The sequence below is a fragment of the Varanus komodoensis genome, unplaced genomic scaffold (assembly GCF_004798865.1).
Source record: "Varanus komodoensis strain SLA01 unplaced genomic scaffold, ASM479886v1 scaffold39, whole genome shotgun sequence".
NCBI lineage: Eukaryota > Metazoa > Chordata > Lepidosauria > Squamata > Varanidae > Varanus > Varanus komodoensis.
Window position 1 is genome coordinate 7898343 of NW_025335922.1, and position 21141 is coordinate 7919483.

Here is a 21141-nt window from a genome sequence, read left to right on the forward strand (position 1 = left end):
TAAACCTTTGTTTTGTATTTTTATCTGCATTTTATTTGTATTGTATTTTTAATTGTTATTAGTTTTGTTGTGGTTTTTTATCTTAAGATTGTGAGCCACCCATAGGTGCTGTGGCACAAGGCAGCATACAAATGTTTTGGATGGATGGATGGAATGTGTGCCTCTGATATAGGGTTCTTGAATAAACTCCACACATTTTGATGTGATTTAAACTTCTTGAGTTCTCTCTTCAGTTTCTTTTTTCTTTTTTTTTTTACCAGTTCCCTCATTTTTGAGAATTTTTCTTATTTGAAGTCAAACACAACTATGTTGGACCTCTTTGGCAGTCTTCTATCTAACTGTATATTAAACCCAATACCAGCATGGTCACTGTTACTTAATAGCTCAACAACATTTACATCCTATGGTATGTCCTGGGAAACTCTGCCTAGGACTAAAACCAAGATTGCCTCCCCTCTTGTTGGTTCTATGACCAACTGCAACAAGGCACAGTCATTTAGAACATCAAGAAATCAAACCTTTAGGTCAGAAGTGGCACATGCATTTAACCAGTCAATTTGGGAGTAGTCAAGGTCCTCCATTATTACAGTACTGCCTTTGTTGGAGGCCTCCCTGATTTCATTTCTCATCTCAAGATCATTACCACAGAGTCCTCTGGAAAAAATGACAACTGCAGGAGCTGATCCAGCCTCTGTGTGTGGACCAATGAGAAAAAGGCAGGTGACATAGGCAGGAAGAAATATACCTTGGACTGAATTTCAGGTGTGGTGGTTGATGGGACACATACCAACAGTGGGATGACTTAGAGGGGATGATGGAAACCACAAGAAAGTAGAAACTCCTTGATAGTCCAGAAGATGAAGTTAAAAAACTGTTAACTGGAGTAACCATGCAAAGCTGCTTGTCATGTTGTGTGAATGTAGCCAATAAGTTTTCAAGGTCTTCTTAATGTTGCACCATGGCAGAGCCCCAATTTCAACTTATGTTAAAAGTGGGAGCCAATGCAGAGAAGGCCCTCTCATGTGTGGTCACTCACTTAATTACTCTCACAGGTAAGTAAATATGGTGTTGCAGAGCTGCCTGTGAGCCTCCTATACATAGTCCAGTTTGTTCACGCTGATCACATTTGTGAAGGATCACATTATTTGGATGGCATCAGACTGTGTTGCTTGCTGACTACTTCAGCTTGGGCTTAGCGGAATAAACACTGCATGTAAAAATCTAACCTAGTGTTATCCCCAAACAAATGGGGATGTGTTTGTGACGTGGTGTGCCTAATAAGAAATGTTGACAAGAATATGAAGATCAGAATTTTATTTTGCAAAATAAAAGGCACCCAGTGGATCATTCCAAACTGAGGCCCTGAGCTACCCCCAGTTCCTCCCTTTATATTACTAACTAAACAAAACATCACATGATCATGGATTATTTAGCTATTTCTTATCTTAAGCTAACCCTTTCTTATCTGAAACAATCACCCTTAAGCATGTGTACTGTTTTTCTTGTACAGGCTCGCAATCATGGCCATCTGCATTCTGTTTTCTTATGCAAGCATTTGGAATTTTGGGGGCTTCCTCATCATTACAACAATCTGGAGGGGGTCTGTACAGAGTTGTTCTTCCTATACAGTTGTGAGGAAGTTCACTGTGTGTCCAGTGCATTAATGGTTGTGTGTTGATGCACTGACTGATGTCATGATGGAAGTATTCCGTAAGTTGTAGACAGTGGAAAAAATCCTAGGATACCAAAGAAGCAAATAAGACCAGTTCTGCTGATTTGGCATTTTCCTGTTTTTTAGCTCAATACTTGCAGAAAGTTACTATTTGAAAGTACAAGACGTTCACTCTTGTATATCTTAGCGTGATACCATCTTAGTGTGATACCATCAACTTCTCTGGACAAGAAATTTAGTTTTATTCCAACAGATTATGTATCTGTGGTTCAGAGGAAATTGGAACAATAACTCATGATTTTTTGGTAATATTTATCAAGATTTCCAGAAATACTAAGTACACTGACTGTTTTATTTTCTGGAAAGTCATCTGAATGTCTTTAAAAATTCTGATATAAAGTAGTTTATCAAAAAAACTAGAGCTTATTTTTTCTTGAGTGTACCTGAGTGTTAGGAATTCTTTTTCCTAAGGACCTTAATGAAAGGAGCAGTTATTCTTGGGATGCATTCCAAGGTCAAGCAGATTCGATGAGGAGGGGCCCTGGGAACTAGAATTCTCAGGTGTTGAAATGGAAGATATGGAGTGGCTTATCTCAAGGGCACCCTTGAGATAAAACCCAGGTGTTCAGGCAGACAATGAGAATAGTCACAATTTACAACTTCAGAGAGGTGTTGTGGGAGAAAAATTCCTGCAGCCAGTTGAGCCTGGTAGGACTCTTGACTCCATGATGGGAAGTTGGGAGTGAAAGGCCAACCAACTAGAGGGGAGATGGACAGAGAAGACACTTACCCATCTCCAAAAGGGCCATGCCAGAGGGAGGGGGCCCAGGGGTACTCAAACGAAAGATTATCAGAAGTAGTAAATAGAATGCGTTCAGCAACCACTCTGTGCATGCTCAGAGACTAATTCTTTGTTGACTGTGCTTACTGGAAGTAAATTGGAGAATAAAGAGCTTTTGCCAAAGAATGTGCTGTTGTTTTGGAAGTGTGAAGGGAGAAACATAGTTCGCAACAATGAGCTTTCATTTTATCTCGTTAAATGTAATGCTGGATTTCTAAATTTGTCAACAGAGCTACTGCATTTATCTGCTTGGATTTTGCTTATGTATAGCATATATATTCTATTATGAACTCTAGACTGGATCAATATATTGACTGGATTTTAAAATTGCTACTGTATTGAGAAGCTTATTTAATTTCTATGGAAATAGGAGATATACACATTTAACAGATTAAAAAAAGCAGAGGTCTTGTTGGAAGACATAATCTGCTGCTACTTTAAAAATATCAGTTCATGCTTCAGTTCTTTCCCTCAGCACTAAAATGTATGCTGTGTTTTGCTGTGCTTATAAATGAGAAATCTGAAAATCATTTCCTAAATGCAAAGACATTTTTCTTTTCCTCCTCATCACTACACTCATCTTTTCAAACAACCAGTATAGGGAAGTTGTTATTCATACAGCCAGAAACATTCATTTTATAGAAAACATTCATTTTATTAATATGATCTACCCATCCTTTCTCCTTTCACACTGGCCTTTTTGGAGATCAGTTTAGATGTGAGAAGCCTCTATGCTTTACTAGATACCTGTCAGTCTCTCAGCTTAGAATGGAAGACTTCCCTTTCTCTTCTTTTTTCATACCAAAACTAAAGAGAAACAATAGGTGCATAGTCTAGCATACAAACAGCATGCAATGGAAGCTTTTACTTAATTACTTGGCAAATTAATCTTTGTAATAATATTCTCATTATTATGCACAACAAGAACTATGTTTTTCTTGCAACTTTCAAAAGTACAAAGCAAATCCTTTTCTTATCATCTCAAACTTTCATAAATGGCATCTAATAAAACAACGTAGGACTGCAAGAACATTTTTTCTATCAGTACAATGTAGGAGTACAATCCTATGAAGTTAGACAAAAAGGGCCTGCAACTCCCCAAAAATGTTCGGCCAACAGAAGACCTCACAGCTGACAGCTCAGATAATACAAAAAGAACCTAACACAAACCTGATTTGACTTTTCCACGGTACTACTGGGAACCTCAGTAGTATCCTTCACAAAGATGTTATCAATGATGTGTCGCTCAGCACATTCCTGGCCACAAATGGGGCAACGAACAACACCAACTGTTGAGAAAGAAAGAATGGGATAAATTAATATGTTTATATATCAAGTCTATCCATCAATATTTCAAAGGTCTCTCCTCTTAAAACTTCTTCCTGTTTCTTCACAGAAAGAAATGCCCCCTGTTCTTCATACATGTCACTACTATACTAAACCACACACTTGCCCAAACCAAAGGCTGCATGGGTTCTTGTTTTACAGTGAAATATTCCTGACACCAAAATTATAGCCAAGTGAGAAACAGCCAAATAATGCCACTACTTTCCAGTTGGTTTCTAAAAGAGTTTAGGAGTACAAATTCTGGAAATCTGACAAATAATAAAGGAATTTTTTTAAGTAGTCATAAAAAGTGCTACAGTTGGTGGAAAATAGAAGTAAGAGTAATAGCAAAAAAATGCCCAATGGCAGATGACCAGAATTCACCTGCTGCAGATTTAGGGCCAATTTACCTTATGTTAAGACAGTGTTTCTATATGTTTAGTCAGCCATGCCAAGTGGTAGCCGGACTGTCCCAGTCAACCTACAGAAGATGGAGCGGAATCCAATGTGGTACTTTTACTCACACTATCTTTTTTTGATCCTGCCAATCCCTTTCTGAAAGCAGTGGGTCCCACCAATGGCATTGTTCAGGTGGATATCAGTTCTTACACAAGGGAGAGTTAGTGCTTCCTAAGAGGAGGGCCAAACATGAACAGAAATAAGAATTTCCACTTGTGACTATTGTGCAAGCTAAATGGACATTCCAAAAGCTGTAGATGCAACTGCTGTGTGCAAAAGCACCCCACTGGATTCTACTCTAGGTTACAGAATTCCTTAAGCTTCCATGGGATAAGATCATGCACAAACCATGTACAAGGCTTAGAACTAAGATACAGCTTATCCAAGCCATTAAACAACAGATAGAAGGGGAGTAACTACAAATTCTTACATTTCAAACACACTAGTGTTTGCCCATAATAATAGGAACACTTGGTGGTTATTTGAGTTATCTTAGCAATGGTCCTGACATTGAAATTTAATTCCTACTGATATATGCCTAACCCCTTCTGCTTCAAGATGTCTAGAATTGAATTTGGAATTGTCTTGTGTCTTCAAAACAGTTTTGCAAGCTGTTCTGAATGTTTGGTTTTACAGTTAATACATCTTCTATCTGGTTGTGCTGTTATCTGTATGCTGCTTTGTAAAGGCATTACTCTGAAAAGTGGTTAAAAATTTCCTCATAAGAAGTGTACTGCATTTATTTTTGTGACTATCTTTAATGTTTTATTTTATTGTTTACGAGTTACTCTGAGAAACTATGCTGAAGAGCAGCATATGCATTTCATAATTATTTTACAAGTAGGGCTTTTCTACAAGAGGCCTTCCCCCCCCCTTTTTTTTTTTTCAAAGGAAGGGTATGTTCTTACATGTGTATTCCCCCATGGGTTTTCTTTCTGTGTCTTTCCATGTGGTCTAGTATCAGAAGGTGGAGCTGTAGTACAGCTCAATTGTGCAATATGCAGCTATTTTGTGGCACTTCCAAGCATGTTAAAAAATAACAGCTGACCATCCTCACTCTAGATCAAAATGGCTGGAAAATATATTAAAGACCCTGAAAAATGACATTATGTAACAGACCTACATATTTCCCTGAGTGAGGGTATTACAAATAAATATAATAAATACCTTGAATAGAGAAGCCCTTGGCTGTAGCATGATTCTCATTCGCTGAAGTATATGAGGAACAGAGGGGAATGAAAGGTTTACAAGACAGCAAATGGGCACAGCTAGGTTTGTGTAGGTTCCAAGTTACTGAATATATTTGCCAGTCAAGGCACTCACCAAGTGCCCTAAGAATAGCTTCTGTGTGATGACTTCCATGTGATGACCATGGGATGGTGACACAGAAGTGCAGAAATGACATCTGGAAAGCAAAAGCTGAGCATGAGCTGAGGCTAGCAAGGGATGCTAAAAGCAACTAAAAAGCTTTTAAAAGATACGTTCACAGTAAAAAGAACTGGTGGTTCAACTACTCAATGAAGATGGCAGATAGATAACAGATGACAAAGAAAAAGCCAAAGTCTTCAATTCCTACCTTGATTCAGTCTTTTCACAAAACCAGGTCTATGACTATCCTCATAGAAATAAAGAACAAACTGGAGGGTGAGGATTGAAGCTTGATATTAATAAACCAATGGTAAAAGAGCCAATCTAATTTCTTTGAATGAATTTAAATCTCCACGGACTAATGAAATGCATCCTACAGTAATAGAGGAATGGTAGAAGTACTCATTATCTTTGAGAAATCATGTAGGATGGATGAGGTCTCAAATGACTGGAGGAGGGCTAATGCTATCCCTTTCTTCAAATAGGCAAAAGGATGGATCATGGGAAATACAGACTAGTTAGTCTGACATCAATCTGCGGGAAAATTCTGGAGCAGATAATAAAGAAGTCATTATGTAAGCACCTTGAAGACAATGGAATAATTACTAGAAACTAGCATGGATTGATCAAGAACAAAACCTGCCAGACTAATCGAATCAAATTTTTGAATGGGTAGTCTCCTTATGTGGACTATGGGAATTCTGGACATAATGTCGAATGTGGAATGTTGTGGACATAATATATCTTGATTTCAGCAAATCTTTTGTCAAAGTGTCCATGACACTCTGACAGGAAACTAGCTAAAAATGGACCAGGTGGAAAACTATCAGATGGATCCATAGCTGACTACAGGATCAGACTCAGAGAGTACTTCTCAATGGCACCTCCTCAGACTAGGAGGAGGTTATGAGCAGGGTTCCACAGGGCTCAGTCCTGGGACCAGTGCTCTTCACCCTGGATGAAAAAATGCAAGGGATGCTTAACAAACTTACAAATGACACAAAATTGTGTGAGATGGCTAATATTCTGGAAGGCAAAAAAAAATCTGATCTAAAACACTGGGTGAAAGCAACAAAATGAAATTCAACAGGGATAAATACCAAGTTCTACACCTAGGAAAAGGGAACAAGTTCTGGGGAGACAAGATACAGACAAATTGAAACAAGTTCAGAGAAGGTCAACAAAGATAATCAGGGGACTAGAAGCAAAGCCCTATGAGGAGATTGAAAGAACTGGGCATGTTTAGACTTGAGAAGAGAAGACTGGGGTAAAATAGGATGGCACTTCTCAAATACTTGAAAGGTTGTCAACACTGAGGAGGGTCAGGATCTCCTCTTAATCATTCCATGCAGGACATGGAATAATGGGCTTAATTTACAGGAAGCCAAATTACAGCTCGCCATCAGGAAAAATTTCCTGACTGTTAGAGCAGCATGCCAATAGAACCAATTACTGAGGAAGGTCATGGGCTTTCCCACACTGGAGGAATTCAAGAGGCAGTTGGATTTGGTCATGGATGGAGGCACTGTATTGCTTTGTTATAATGTTGAAATGCCCAGGCATACCAAGGACATCCTATGTGGGGTGGCTCAGGATTTCATGGACTTCATGGCAACATGAAACTCTCCCAACATATCATTGATCCAACACATGTTTATACTGATTTAAATGGTGTCTATTAAATATATTTTATACTGTGTTTTATGATTATTTTACTGTATTTTATATCTCTGTTTTGTATTTTGTGAATTACTGTGAACCTCCCAGAAAGATGCAGCCATTGGACAGTATAGAAATCTAAAAATTTCAGTTATTACTCCAAAGGTTCTCCAATTCTCCATTGCTATTATCATCAACTATGTCTCCTACTCTTTAGGAAACTCCTGATTCCAATATACTTTACATGGAATGCAAGAACATTGCAACAGCACAACACATAAATATCTATGAAAAACTCTACAGCTATTGTCCTTATCATACTTCAGAATATATGCAGACAGATGGAATTAAAATAGTCAAATCTACCTCCCAACAACTTTAAGGAGATATACATGCTATAAACAGTATGATACATGAAAGCTCATTCATTACAAAGTTATGACTATGGATAATATGTTTACTACATTACCCAAAAGTGTTTATTATTCAGTGGTGTGATAAATGTAGTGATCAAATACAGAATTTCTATGTAATCTTTATAAAAGGATACTGGAAAGTTTTTGCATATTAACATCCCAAATACTAGTATGGTTATTCAAATACTGTGCTGTTACCAAAGTTGAATTTTACTAGGGACTTCCAGGACAACACAATGCAGATGTATAACTAAATTTCTTACATTTCCTTCTTAATCAAGTCTCTTTCTTCAGACCCTACTTTAGGCTTTACCCTATTTGGGTCAGCAATCTCTTTAATTGTTGCTCAGTGAACTCCATAAAGCACCATTTACACTGATATTACCATAACAACAAAGATACCACTGCCAAATCATTTGTAAATGAGTGAAAGGTCACCAAAATGAGCTGTCAAAGGAGCACCACTGCTATAATTCCAATGGTGTCATTTCAATAATCCAAAACTGCAGAAACCCTGTTTGTATCTTTGCTCAACTGTCAAATTCAATACTTGACTCTACTTGCACAAGCTGCTGCACAAGATGTTTCACAAGTCATTGTGCAAGCTGTTTTATAACCTGCTCTGCTAATCATTGCAGAATACATTATGACATTATTTGAAGTGATATTTGCCTTGTACAACTCATTACTACTTCATTAAACATTTCTGCTAGTTGTGCTAGTTTTGGATTTATTATCAGCTAGCAGAAAAATTACAAGAGTTGATGTTATTTCTGTTAGCAGTTGTACAAGCATTATCTGAACTCCATTGGCAGCACCTCTGCAAACACGATCATCCTGTGAATTCAAGTCATGTTTGAATTCTATATATTTCAAAGGACTTGAGGTTTACCTCCTGTTTTATTCTCACAACAACCCTGTGACATGTCATGGCTAATAATAAGTGTCTTAGATTACCTAGAGTGCGCAAATTGGAATCTATGTTTTCTTTGTCAAAGAATATACCCCTTACATCACCCTGGTTCAGACCATTTACTCCTTCTTACCACAGGTGTTGTGACAAGTTCAGGTTGGATTGAAAGTTTCCTTTGTTGAGAGTAAACTAATAGCTGAAAGTGGAATTCAGTATTTAATTAATACAAAGCTTTTGTTTTACTTATGTAGATTTTTCGCTTGCCTCATCTTGAATGTGTAAATTAGTCTGGATCCAACCTATTTTAAATTTTGTTTTCCACTACATTTCTCTCCCCTAAATCTTTAAATACAGAACAGAAAAAAACACCTTTGCAATTTGAAAGACAAAGAGATGAGGAAACTCATCTGTAACCCATCACTAGCTTCCTAATTACAAATAGGCCCAGACTTTTGATATGATTTGGCCCATTCTTTAGGCACAAAGTTGTAAGTAGTAGAAACATTTAGTTTCTTATGCATGATCCTGAAATCAACCCACTCCCACCACTTCATCTGTAATTCTACTATTAAAACATTCACAGTATGTGCCTACCCAGACTCTGAGGTCATCTTCAGAGGTTCTTCTCTGGGAGCCCCTTCCAAAGGAACTGAAGTAGGTGTAGCCACCTAGGAGGAGGCCCTTTTTGGTTGAGGCAACCCTGTTTTACAATGCGTTTTCCAAAGAGGTACACCTAGCACATACTTTGTATCCTTTTCAGTCCCACATAAAGATCTTTTTATTTTCCCAGCATTTTGACAGTCTAGCTTTTAAATTTTGTTTTTATACATTCCATTTTATTCTATACAGCTGCTATTATTCTGTGCTGAATAATAGCAATAACTATTATGGATTTATTCTTTTAAATTAATTTTTGTGTCTTTTTAACTTTTGTTAACTGCCCAGAGAGCCACAGTTTCTGGTGTGGAAAGTAATTAAATGAATAAGCAAATAAATAAAATTATTTATAAATAATAAATAATTGTGCCAAATGCATAAGTGATTTAACACTGGCTTTTTTGTTTCTGTACCAGGCTTTAAGGACAAACTGGGTAGTAGTAGTCAGAAAGTCTAACACAGAGGAAAGTCCCATTGAGTCAAAGCGAGTTGATCACAGTAAAATGTACACTGGTTTATAGTCTAAAAGTACAATATTGCCTACTCAGAAGTAGGTCTAATTGATTTTAGTGAAGCTTACTCCCTTTTAGATTACTGGCTTCTCAGCACAGGGGACTCTCCTCTTGCACTGCATAACCCTCTGTGAATGATATTAGGAGGGTGAGTACCTGCAGGAGGGCGCCCCATCTATGGAATGCACTCCCCAGAGAGGTCCGCCTGGTGCCGTCGTTATTTGTTTTTCGGCGCCAGGCTAAGGCCTTTTTATTTAAAACTTATTTTAATTGCTAAATTATTTTATTAATTAGGATTTTAAATTTTTTAGCAGAGAATGCACAGGGGTTTTTAAATGTTTTTTTTCTTTTAAATTGTTGTATTATTATTATTTATGTATGTTTTTATGTATTCCTTGTGAGCCGCCCTGAGGCTTTGTTGTGATGGGGATGGCATAGAAATGTTTTAAATAAATAAATAAATAATAAAGTGCCATACATATTGTTGGTATTACATAAATAATCAGATCCAGATTTAGATGTATGAATATGGGCTGGGGAGATTCCCCACCACATTGTCCCGATGGGTTTCTTCATCCCCATTGAAAATGCCAGTCAGGAAGTCAAAGGATCCTGCTCAATGGGGTGAGCTGAAGTGTTGGGGAGGCAAGAAGAAACACCTCTCCAAAAAAATACATAAAATAAAAATAAAGCTTGCACAAAAACAGCTTTTGGGAAGGGAGCCTTTTCTCAACAGAAAGTATTTTATTTATTTATTTTTTAAAACATTTTTATGCCGCCCCATTCGCCGAAGCGAAAGTAGAACCATGATCCAACCTGGTATGTTCAGTGATATGATATTGCACTTTAAAATTATGAAAAAAGCATGGATTTTATAGATTCGCAAAAGAATTTTAATTGCACAACACGAAATGTTAAAATAATAATAATAATAATAATAATAATAATAAAAACAAAAAAACAATAGGGCAAGGTACCTGCAACTTCCTTCCCAACACTGCAGGTTTACAAAAGGATGGACTGAGTGGCCTGAAAACTGAGTGGCTACATGCCCAAGCTATGCTAGACATGCCAGACACCTGAAGGATTCTAAGCTAAGGAACTTTTGGCAGTTAAGCAAGCTAAACTTCTAACAGAGTTTAAATGACTTATGTGATGCTAGAAACTGAAAAAAGTCCAAGAGTATATTTCATTTCCTCCAAATGATAAAGGAATTCTTCCAGGTCTGTTGGTATCCATTTATCTGAATGAAGGTAAACTCTTTGGCTGGTACACTTATAGACCAAAGAGACAAAAACAGTAAGAACAGTAAAAAAAGGATGATAGGGTAAAAGGACAGGAACAAGGACATAGAAAAATACAGACTTGTAACTGTTTATTTAAGAAAAGAAAATAACTGCAGTTGCCTTCATAAAGATGCTGTATGTCTACATAGGCCCAGCTCTGTTGTATATGCAGACCCAGATCCATGAAAGCCAAAATTATAAGTCATTTCTACCACATAAAATGTTGCTTACCAAAAACTACTTTGGACCACATCTCATTTAATATTATTACTGAAATGTAATGGCAACTAAAGGAGGTTTTCTTTTGTTAATGCATTTGTTTCTTTCAATCCTATATTTAAAGGATATATCTGAGTGTCCTAAACAGAAATCCAAAAGATGAAATGTATAATTTGAAATGTCCAAGGAGGAAGAGGATAGTACTCTGATTTCAGCAGACTAGTGGTCAAGAATAGCGAAATAATCAGTAGCTGTGTTTGCATGTTATTCTAAGCATTCTGTACATGAATCTCTGTGAGCTCAAACAATGCCACAGGTTCATGATTTTCCTCCTCCTCTCCATGAGGTAGAACAAATTAGGTTTTGATTTCACTTCCCCTGATTCCTGCCTTTCCATACCAGACATCTTGGTATAAGGCCAAGTAGTCAATTGATAAAAAAAAACAAAAGAAGCATTTGTATTTGTTTTTGCTGGCTTGTTACATTGCAGTTTGTTTTACCTAGTTGATATGAAACAACATAATTAGGAGTTAAGGAAAGTGAAACTATATTTGACAGGAGTCTTCCTTCCCATTTGCTTAGCAGAAGGACAAAGGGCAGGGCATAAACCTGAGACTTTACTATGGCTTGTAGAGGCTTGTGTATATAGCACTGAATTGTGGCTCAAAAGCAGCCTATTGTCATTCACCAATTCAATTCCTCCTTCATGGATCACTGCCTTGTCCTGGCGAAAGGGCTCGCATAGCTCAATGAAGCTATGAGCTATGCCGTGCAGGGCCACCCAAGAGGGACAGGTCATAGCAGAGAGCTCTGACAAAACGTGATCCACTGGAGAAGGAAATGGTAACCCACTCCAGTATCTTTGCCATGAAAACCCCAGTACCAAAAGGCAAAAAGATATGATGCTGGAAGATGAGCCCCTCAGGTCGGAAGGTGTCCAATATGCTATCTGGGAAGAGCAGAGGGCTAGTACTAGTAGCGCCAGAAAGAATGAAGTGACTGGGTTAAAGCCGAAAGGACACTCAGTTGCAGATGTATCTGGTGGTGAAAGGAGAGTCCGATGCTGCAAAGATCTATACTCCATAGGGACCTGGAATGTAAGATCCATGAATCAGGGCAAGCTGGATGTGGTCAAACAAGAGATGACAAGACTGAACATCGAAATCTTGGGAATCAGTGAACTAAAATGGACAGGAATGGGTGAATTTAATTCAGATGACCATCATGTATACTACTGTAGGCAAGAATCCCCCAGAAGAAATGGAGTAGCCTTCATAGTCAATAAAAGAGTAGGAAAAGCAGTACTGGGATACAACCTCCAAAATGACAGAATGATCTCAGTTTGAATCCAAGGAAAACCATTCAACATCACAATAGTCCAAGTCTATGCCCCAACCACTAGTGCTGAAGAGGCTGAAGTTGACCAGTTCTATGAAGGCCTACAACACCTTCTAGAATTATCCCCCAAAAATGATGTCCTTATCATTATGGGGGATTGGAATGCTAAAGTAGGAAGCCAAAAGATAACTGGAATAACAGGCAATTTTGGCCTTGGGAGTACAAAATAAAGCAGGGCACAGGCTGGTAGAATTTTGTCAAGAGGATACGATGGTCATAGCAAACACTCTTTTCCAACAACCCAAGAGACGACTCTACACATGGACATACCAGATGGTCAACACAGAAATCAGATTGACTATGTGCTCTGCAGCCAAAGATGGAGAAGCTCTATACAGTCAGTAAAAACTAGACCAGGAGCTGACTGTGGCTCAGATCATGAGCTTCTTGTTGCAAAATTTAGGCTTAAGTTGAAGAAAGTAGGGAAAAGCACTCAGCCACTCAGGTATGACCTAAATCATATCCCTGATGAATATAGAGTAGAGGTGACAAATAGATTTAAGGAATTAGATCTGATAGACAGAGTGCCTGAAGAACTATGGACGGAGGTTAGCAACACTGTACAAGAGGTAGCAACTAAAACCATCCCAAAGAAAAAGAAATGCAAGAAAGCAAAATGGCTGTCTGAGGAAGCTTTACAAATAGCTGAGAAAAGAAGGGAAGGGAAAGGCAAGGGAGAAAGATAAAGATACACCCAATTGAATGCAGAATTCCAGAGAATAGCTAGAAGAGATAAGAATGCCTTCTTAAATGAACAGTGCAAATAAATAGAAGAAAACAATACAATAGGAAGGATCAGAGATCTCTTCAAGAAAATTGGAGATATGAAGGGAATGTTTCATGCAAAGATGGGCATGATAAAGGACCAAAATGGCAGGGACCTAACAGAGGCAGAAGAGATTAAGAAGAGGTGGCAAGATTACACAGAAGAACTATACAAGAAAGAGCTTAACGTCCCTGACAACCATGATGGGGTGGTCACTGACCTCGAGCCAGACATCCTGGAATGTGAAGTCAAATGGGCCTTAGGAAATCTGAGCAACAACAAAGCTAGTGGAGGCGACAGTATTCCAGCTGAGCTATTCAAAATCCTAAAAGATGATGCAGTAAAAGTGAAACACTCAATATGCCAGCAAATTTGGAAAACTCAGCAGTGGCCACAGGATTGGAAAAGGTCAGTTTACATTCCGATCCCAAAGAAGGGCAATGCCAAAGAATGTTCAAACTACTGCACCATTGCACTCATTTCACATGCTAGCAAAGTTATGCTCAAAATCCTACAAGCTAGGCTCCAGCAGTATGTGGACCGAGAACTACCAGAAGTATAGGCAGGTTTTAGAAGAGGGAGAGGAACTAGAGATCAAATTGCCAACATACATTGGATCATGGAGAAAGCTAGGGAGTTCCAGAAAAACATCTACTTCTGCTTCATTGACTATGCTAAAAGCCTTTGATTGTATGGATCACAACAAATTGTGGCAAGTTCTTAAAGAGATGGGAGTACCAGACCATCTTATTTGTCTCTTGAGAAACCTATATGTGGGTCAAGAAGCAACAGTGAGAACTGGACACGGAACCACTGATAGGTTCAAAATTGAGAAAGGAGTTCGGCAAGGCTGTATACTGTCACCCTGCCTATTTAACTTATATGCAGAGCACATCATGAGAAAGGTGGGGCTAGATGAATCTCCAGTTGGAATTAAGATTGCTGGGAGAAATATCAACAACCTCAGATATGCAGATGATACCACTCTCATGGCAGAAAGTGAAGAGGAACTAAAGAGCCTCTTGATGCGGGTGAAGGAGGAGAGCACAAAAGTTGGCTTAAAACTCAACATTAAGAAAACTAAGATCATGGCATCCAGTCCTCTCACTTCCTGGCAAATAGATGGGGAAGAAATGGAGGTAGTGACAGATTTTATTTTCCTGGGCTCCAGATGGGGACTACACCCAAGAAATTAAGAGATGCTTGCTCCTGGAGAGGAAAGCTATGGCAAATCTAGACAGCATACTAAAAAGCAGAGACATCACCCTGCCGACAAAAGTGCATATAGTCAAGGCTATGGTTTTCCCAGTTGCAATGTATGGCAGTGAAAGCTGGACTATAAGGAAGGCTGAGCTCCAAAGGATTGAGGCCTTTGAATTGTGGTGCTGGAGGAGACTCCTGCAAGTCCCTTGGACTGCAAGGCAATCAAACCGGTCAGTCCTAGAGGAGATCAATCCTGACTGCTCTTTAGAAGGCCAGATACTGAAGATGAAACTCAAATACTTTGGCCACCTGAGAAGGAAGGACTCCCTGGAGAAGAGCCTAATGCTGGGAACAATAGATGGCAAAAGAAGAAGGGGACAGCAGAGGATGAGGTGGCTGAGTCACTGAAGCAGTTGGTATGAGCTTAAGTGGACTCCGGGGGATGGTGGAGGACAGGAAGGCCTGGAGGAACGTGGTCCTTGGGGTCTCGATGGGTTGGACATGACTTTGCAACTAACTACAACAATAGCACAACAATTCAATTCAGATTGGTTTTTAGGAAAATCTAAACAACTTTTTGTTTTTGCAGCTTTGGGCTGACTTACTGTTTATTTCTTTTTATTTTACCAATATTGTTGTAAACCGTCACAAGGCATTTGTGATGGGATGGTATAGAAAAATTTAAATAAATAAATAAATAAAACTATAATTTCTATTGTACTCAATATAACTTAAGATCACATCTTGGATGTGATCACATCTTGGACGTAGTTATTCCAATGTAAGACAAACTCGACAAACTCCTCTTTTTCTTACTGTCACACTATTTGCAAATTTAACCATACAGATTACATCCCACACAGAAATAATCATTCAAAAATGATCCAAATTCATTTTTTCACCTGAAAGAAATGGGTATTCAAGATGCTGTGTTTGTTTATAACAAGTTTATCTGCTATTCTTATTTCATATGGTTATACTGTAATATTTTTGTTCAGTTGAGCAAATAACATGAAATTGGTGTTTGTTATTTGGATGTTGTCCTGTGAGGTTATATACTCTTAAGGTTAGGATGTTACATCCATCAAATATTAACATAGAAACAAATTCAAGCTAATTGAAGGAAAGAGGGGAATCTCAAAAAATGAAATATAATAAACAAGAACCAGGAAGAAAGTGGCTGAGTGGTCCAAAAGAACATGTGTCTCTCCTTTTCTCTATTTCTCTTTAAATGTGGAATATGTCACAAACTGAACTCATGGAAATTTGTCCATAGAAATGTTGTATCCCAAATATTTCCTGACAGCTCAGTTTCCCTTTCTAACAAGCCATCTGTCAAAGAAATTCTACATTTTTCTCTCTCACACACACTATAGAAGTAACAGTCACAAACTACTACTTCCTAACACAATAGATGAGCTATTCTTTTCCCACTTCCTGTTCTTATCAATGAGAAAATACATTTCTTCAAGCCTCTATTTCTTATATTTGGGTTTACACTGTGTCAAGTGCTAGATTATACTACAAACTGGATCAAACCCTGAATGTAAAATATAGACTTCCTCCTCTGTGTTTTGCTTACTGTTAATGCTTTATATTACACCTAGAGCCTTACATTCTCATTAATGGTATAATATGGGCATATATAACATGCCTACAGGGTTACAGTCCTTTCAAATTATTTTGTTATCTCTATAAGTGATACTTAAATATGTCTATTAAAACGCAGTTGTGAAGATTAAAAACTGAATAGAGGAATGTTCATTAAACAAGATAACAAAACTGTAGAACAGTCTGAAATTTCTTGACTGGGTAACTAGAGGACATGATTATTCTACTATGTACATAAACTCAATATGCTTTTTAATGTTAAAAGTCCCACAACCCTTCAAACTGCCAAGCAAATAAACACTTAGACATAAGCAATTTGATCTATGTGCTACTACTGCTTAGCCAACATTTCAGGGTAATTATTTCAAGTGAAGTCTTTAGCATAACATGCTACTATAATGCAAAGGTCAACGTCATTTAGCAGAGCATCTAAGATTTTTACAAAAACTCTGAACCAGTGAGCATCCTTTCATAGCAAACTCATTATCTTTCACATCTATGGGAATCTATTTTAAAACTTTACCTAGAACAGTACTATACTGATTTTAAATACAGGGAACTGTAAATTTATATGCAGAAACAAAAGTACAACACTTAAAAGCCCATTTTTTGTAACAGTGAATTCCCATGATTATACTAATTTACAACTTTAGGAGAAGTCTCACTTTTAACCCTATGCAAGAATGGGTGAAACCAAGCCAAAAATTAGAAAAATTACAGAAACATAGCAAAATCTTTTGTTAATGTATTAACATTTTGTTTTACATTAACAAAGTATAAGAATACTTTAAATGTTTTACTCCAAAGGTTACCTAATTCCACACTGCTGTTATCATACACTGGCTGCATTCACACACAAAGACAATTCATTTTCATTATGTGTGAATCAAAGAAGCATGCTAAAGCACAGCCTGTTCGGTTCTGTGAATTTCTGTGAATTTCCACAGAGAATCGACTGCTCAGCTCTGTTCCGCTCCGAAGTTTCCATACTTTCACCATTGCTCACTGTTATGTATGAGCAAAGTTATAAAGTTTTTGTGTGGTTTCCCCACTTATACAACTTTGGCAGCAGGAAAAGCTGTTCAGTGTAAATAAGGTTAATCCGTTCTGTAAATATTGTTTTAATCACAAAAATTTGAAACAAAGTAACAAAGAACAACAAAGTACAGTACAGTAGAGAACATTCACCTAGGTGGTGGTGGGGAGGTTATTGTTTGGACGGAGAGTCCAAATGATAATTGTGTGACAGCGATCATGCTCTGGGGGTGGGGGAGAATGGCCGCACTCGCGCAGGAAAGACGGGCGCGATCGTCTTCGTGCAGGGAAGACGGGCATAATCACGATTGTTCTCATGCAGGGAAGACGGGAGTGATCGTGGTCATCACCTGATTCAGTGTTCGTGACCTCAGGCAAAATTTTTCTGAAATTTCTGTTTGCGATCCTATTTGGTCGTGAACTGAGGCATTTGTGAGCCGAGGTACCACTGTATAGGTGGGTGCTTATGCATGGGCCTGGAGTAGGAAGTGCTGCTCTGTTTTTCCTGCACAACAACCATCCTACCCTAAAAAGCAGGTAGTGGCCCTACAGAGCAGCGGGGGGGGGGGGGAGCAACTGCTGGCTGGGAACATGCCCAGTGGAGCATGTAACCAGTAATGGAAAGGCAGGCAGGGAAGGCAGGAGAGATGTATGCTGGGATTGATTCCCAGCCACAGGAGCTGATGGGATACATGCCTCCATTTGCAGGTATGATGGAGACATTTCTGTTCATGAGTAGATACCACACGAATGGGTGAACACAGGTCAGAAGGTGAGCTTCTATACCTTGTGGTAACAGCAACATTGTTTAACTGTATGTCTGACCTCAGTCACTGCGTCTTTTTCTCCTAGTCTTTAGTAAGCTCCTGATCCCAGTATACTTTACATGAAAGGTGACAGCATAACCAAGTCTCCATCAGAACACCACATAAAAGTCTGTAAGACTTTCTACTGCTACTACCCTTATCCTACTTCAGAATGTATGGAAATGGATGGAATTAAAATAATCAAACTCACCTCCTAACAAGTTTCAGCAGGTGGGGTATATATGTTATAAACAATATGATACGTGAAGGCTCATTTGTAAATATATTTATGAATATGAGCAATATATCTCCTTCATTACACAGAAAAAAAATGTTCATAGTCATTATGATGAATGTAATGCTAATGTAGAGAAGTCATAAGTAACCTTTACTGATAAAAATGAGGCAATAAAGTCTAAAATACTCATCTGTGTACCTGTCTGCTGAAAATTAGCAAAAATTGATTAAGACCTCCCTCAACAGCACGATGGAGATGTGTAATTGCATTTCTTCCTAGTCTTTTTTGGGCTTTAAGCTACTTGGAGTAAGGAATCTCTTTAATTTTCATTCAGTGAACTCTGTATAGCATCATATGCACTAATAAAGCCATAATAGCAATCACCAAAAATAAAAGAATAAAAGGTCAAAAGAATGAGATATTGGTGTGTTTCCAATGGTATCATTCTGATAATCCAAAGCGTCTACTTGCAGAAACTGTTTTTATTCTTGCGCAAATGTCAAATCAAATACTTGGTTCTGCTTCTACAAGGTATTGTACAAGCTGTTTCACAGGTCACTGTGCAAGCTGTTTCACAATCTATTCTGCAAACCACTGCACAAGCTGCTCTACCAATCATTGTACAATGCACCACAACATCATTAGAAGTGTTGCTTGCATTGCACAATTCATTACAATTTCATTTATAACTCTGTGTGAGTTCTGGATTATATCCAACAGTATTCTAGTGAAAAACTTACAGGAGTTGGTGTATTTCTGTCAGAAGTTGCAGAACCATTATCAGATCAAGCACAACTAATGTTAATAACATCCAGGCTAATGAAGTTGTAATGATTGGTGCAATGCCTGCACAGCAGCTTGTGCAAGCAAAGCAAAGTATTTTTAGCTGAGACTTGTGCAAAACTAAATACAGGGTTTCTGTAAGCTCTGCACAAGTTATAATTAGAAATAGTTATCAAGAGCAATGAGAACCTAAGCAGGCAGGGAGTTCAATTATATCCCTTGCACAAGCTATAGGATCTTCACTGAATCTAACCAAGCACTGTCTCTGTTTGATGGCAGCAGAAAATGGGGCATTACCTTCTTGTTTAAGGCCCATCTATTAACTGCTGAAGAATTAGCTAGTCCTCTAATCCAGTGATTTTCAACCACTGGTCTATGGTCTGGTGCCAGTCAGTGGGAATTTCCTGTCTGTCTGTAGGAGAGACACATCCCACTTGCTGTGGACCAGCACTGGGGCTGGTTGCACCACCTCTTCCTTGGTTGGCATTGTGTTCATGGGGGATGGGCTGGTGCCGATGGGGGGCAGGAGGGGAGAGGAGAGGAGAGGAGAGGAGAGGAGAGGAGGCTTGGTGAGAGCTGGCTGGGAGCCATGCTGCACCGATTTTGTTATTTTGTTCTCTTGTTAGCATTTTTGTTGTGCGGTTTCTGGTTGTTTTGGAGAATTTACATTTTTTTGGTATTGTCTTTGGAAGCTAATACACAGAATACTGTACTATGTGTATGTTGTTTTTTGTTCTGGCTTCAGCGGTTTCCGAGTTGGTTTTCCTGTTTTTGCTGGTCTCCAGCTGTGGAAAGATTGAAAACCACTGCTCTAATCCTTTCAGATGATTCTTCAAAAACAGAATCAAATGTGGGAAGAAGCCAGGTACCATACCAAAATAAATCGCCTAGCTGAGTACTGGTGCTTCAGAAAAAACAAATCAAAGAAAGCCATCAGAGGTACGGGGAAGCCACATGGTACTTGGACTAGAGATTGGGTCTCATGTCCAGACAATGCATCCCTAAATTGTAGTAAATTCTCTAATTGGAATAGTGATTTATTTATTTATCTGGGATATTTTTTATCCCATCCTATACAGCAGTTGTCTCAGGATGGCTTACAATGTAATATAAATAAACAATGAATAGAACAGTCCACAACTATAATAACATGATAAAATAAGATAAAGATAAAACAAGATGGTATACCTCTAAATGGATTCAGTGTAATCCCTCCTCCACAGAGGAAGTAATCAAATGGTACAGAGATTCCTAAGGTGACATTGTTTCATATGATGGAAGTTACATGGAATGTAGTAAATATAATTTAAAATCCAGCATCCTTGACCTTAATCAAACTCTTACAGGTTGGTAGCATCAGATTGGAACTTTTGTGTTTTCCTCACGCATATGTCACAAATCTCTTTTGGTGGGCCAACTGTAAAAAGGTCTCTGAGAACCCCACTACTCAGACTATTTTGTGCAAGAATGGATGTCAAACATGGATACAACTCAGCCCGTTCATGGGAAGATATTAATACAGGAAGGTAAGAACTAACATATTTATTTATTTATGTAAGATATTTGTAGAACTAACTAACTTATTTATTTATTTATTTAAGATATTTGTATGCCGTCCTTTGCGAAAGCCTTAAGACGGCTTACACAAATAAAATACCAATACATAATAGTACAACATAAATAAATTAACGAACCACTCTGGCTCCAATTAAAATATGGTAATAAAATTCAATATTAAAACTTGTTAAAATATTGATTAAATAAAAAGGTGTTAATCTGGTGCCGAAAAACATATAATGACGGCATCAGGTGGACCTCTCTGGGGAGTGCATTCCATAACATGAACCAATCCAACTACCCTGGCTTCTATTCAGCTTGGAAAAAGGCAAAGGCTGTCCTTTTTTTAATTTGTGGAAGGAAAGTCTACCAAAAACCTTCTCCCTATCAGTATGGAACCTGCTATATTGGAGTTA

General features: G+C 38.2%; 1 protein-coding gene across 5 annotated transcripts in view; it reads right to left on the bottom strand.

The window, feature by feature from the left end:
- Nucleotides 1–21141, bottom strand: part of TRIM24 (tripartite motif containing 24) — a 57989-nt gene that overhangs the window by 31658 nt on the left and 5190 nt on the right. For 4 of the 5 annotated variants that reach the window (XM_044441107.1, XM_044441106.1, XM_044441105.1 and 1 more), the window contains exon 2: nucleotides 3684–3802. In XM_044441107.1, the coding sequence (XP_044297042.1) occupies nucleotides 3684–3802 (119 nt within the window). Of the gene's footprint in view, nucleotides 1–3683; nucleotides 3803–5621; nucleotides 5719–21141 lie in introns of those variants that run through there. The other variant, XM_044441108.1, reaches the window with a different exon arrangement.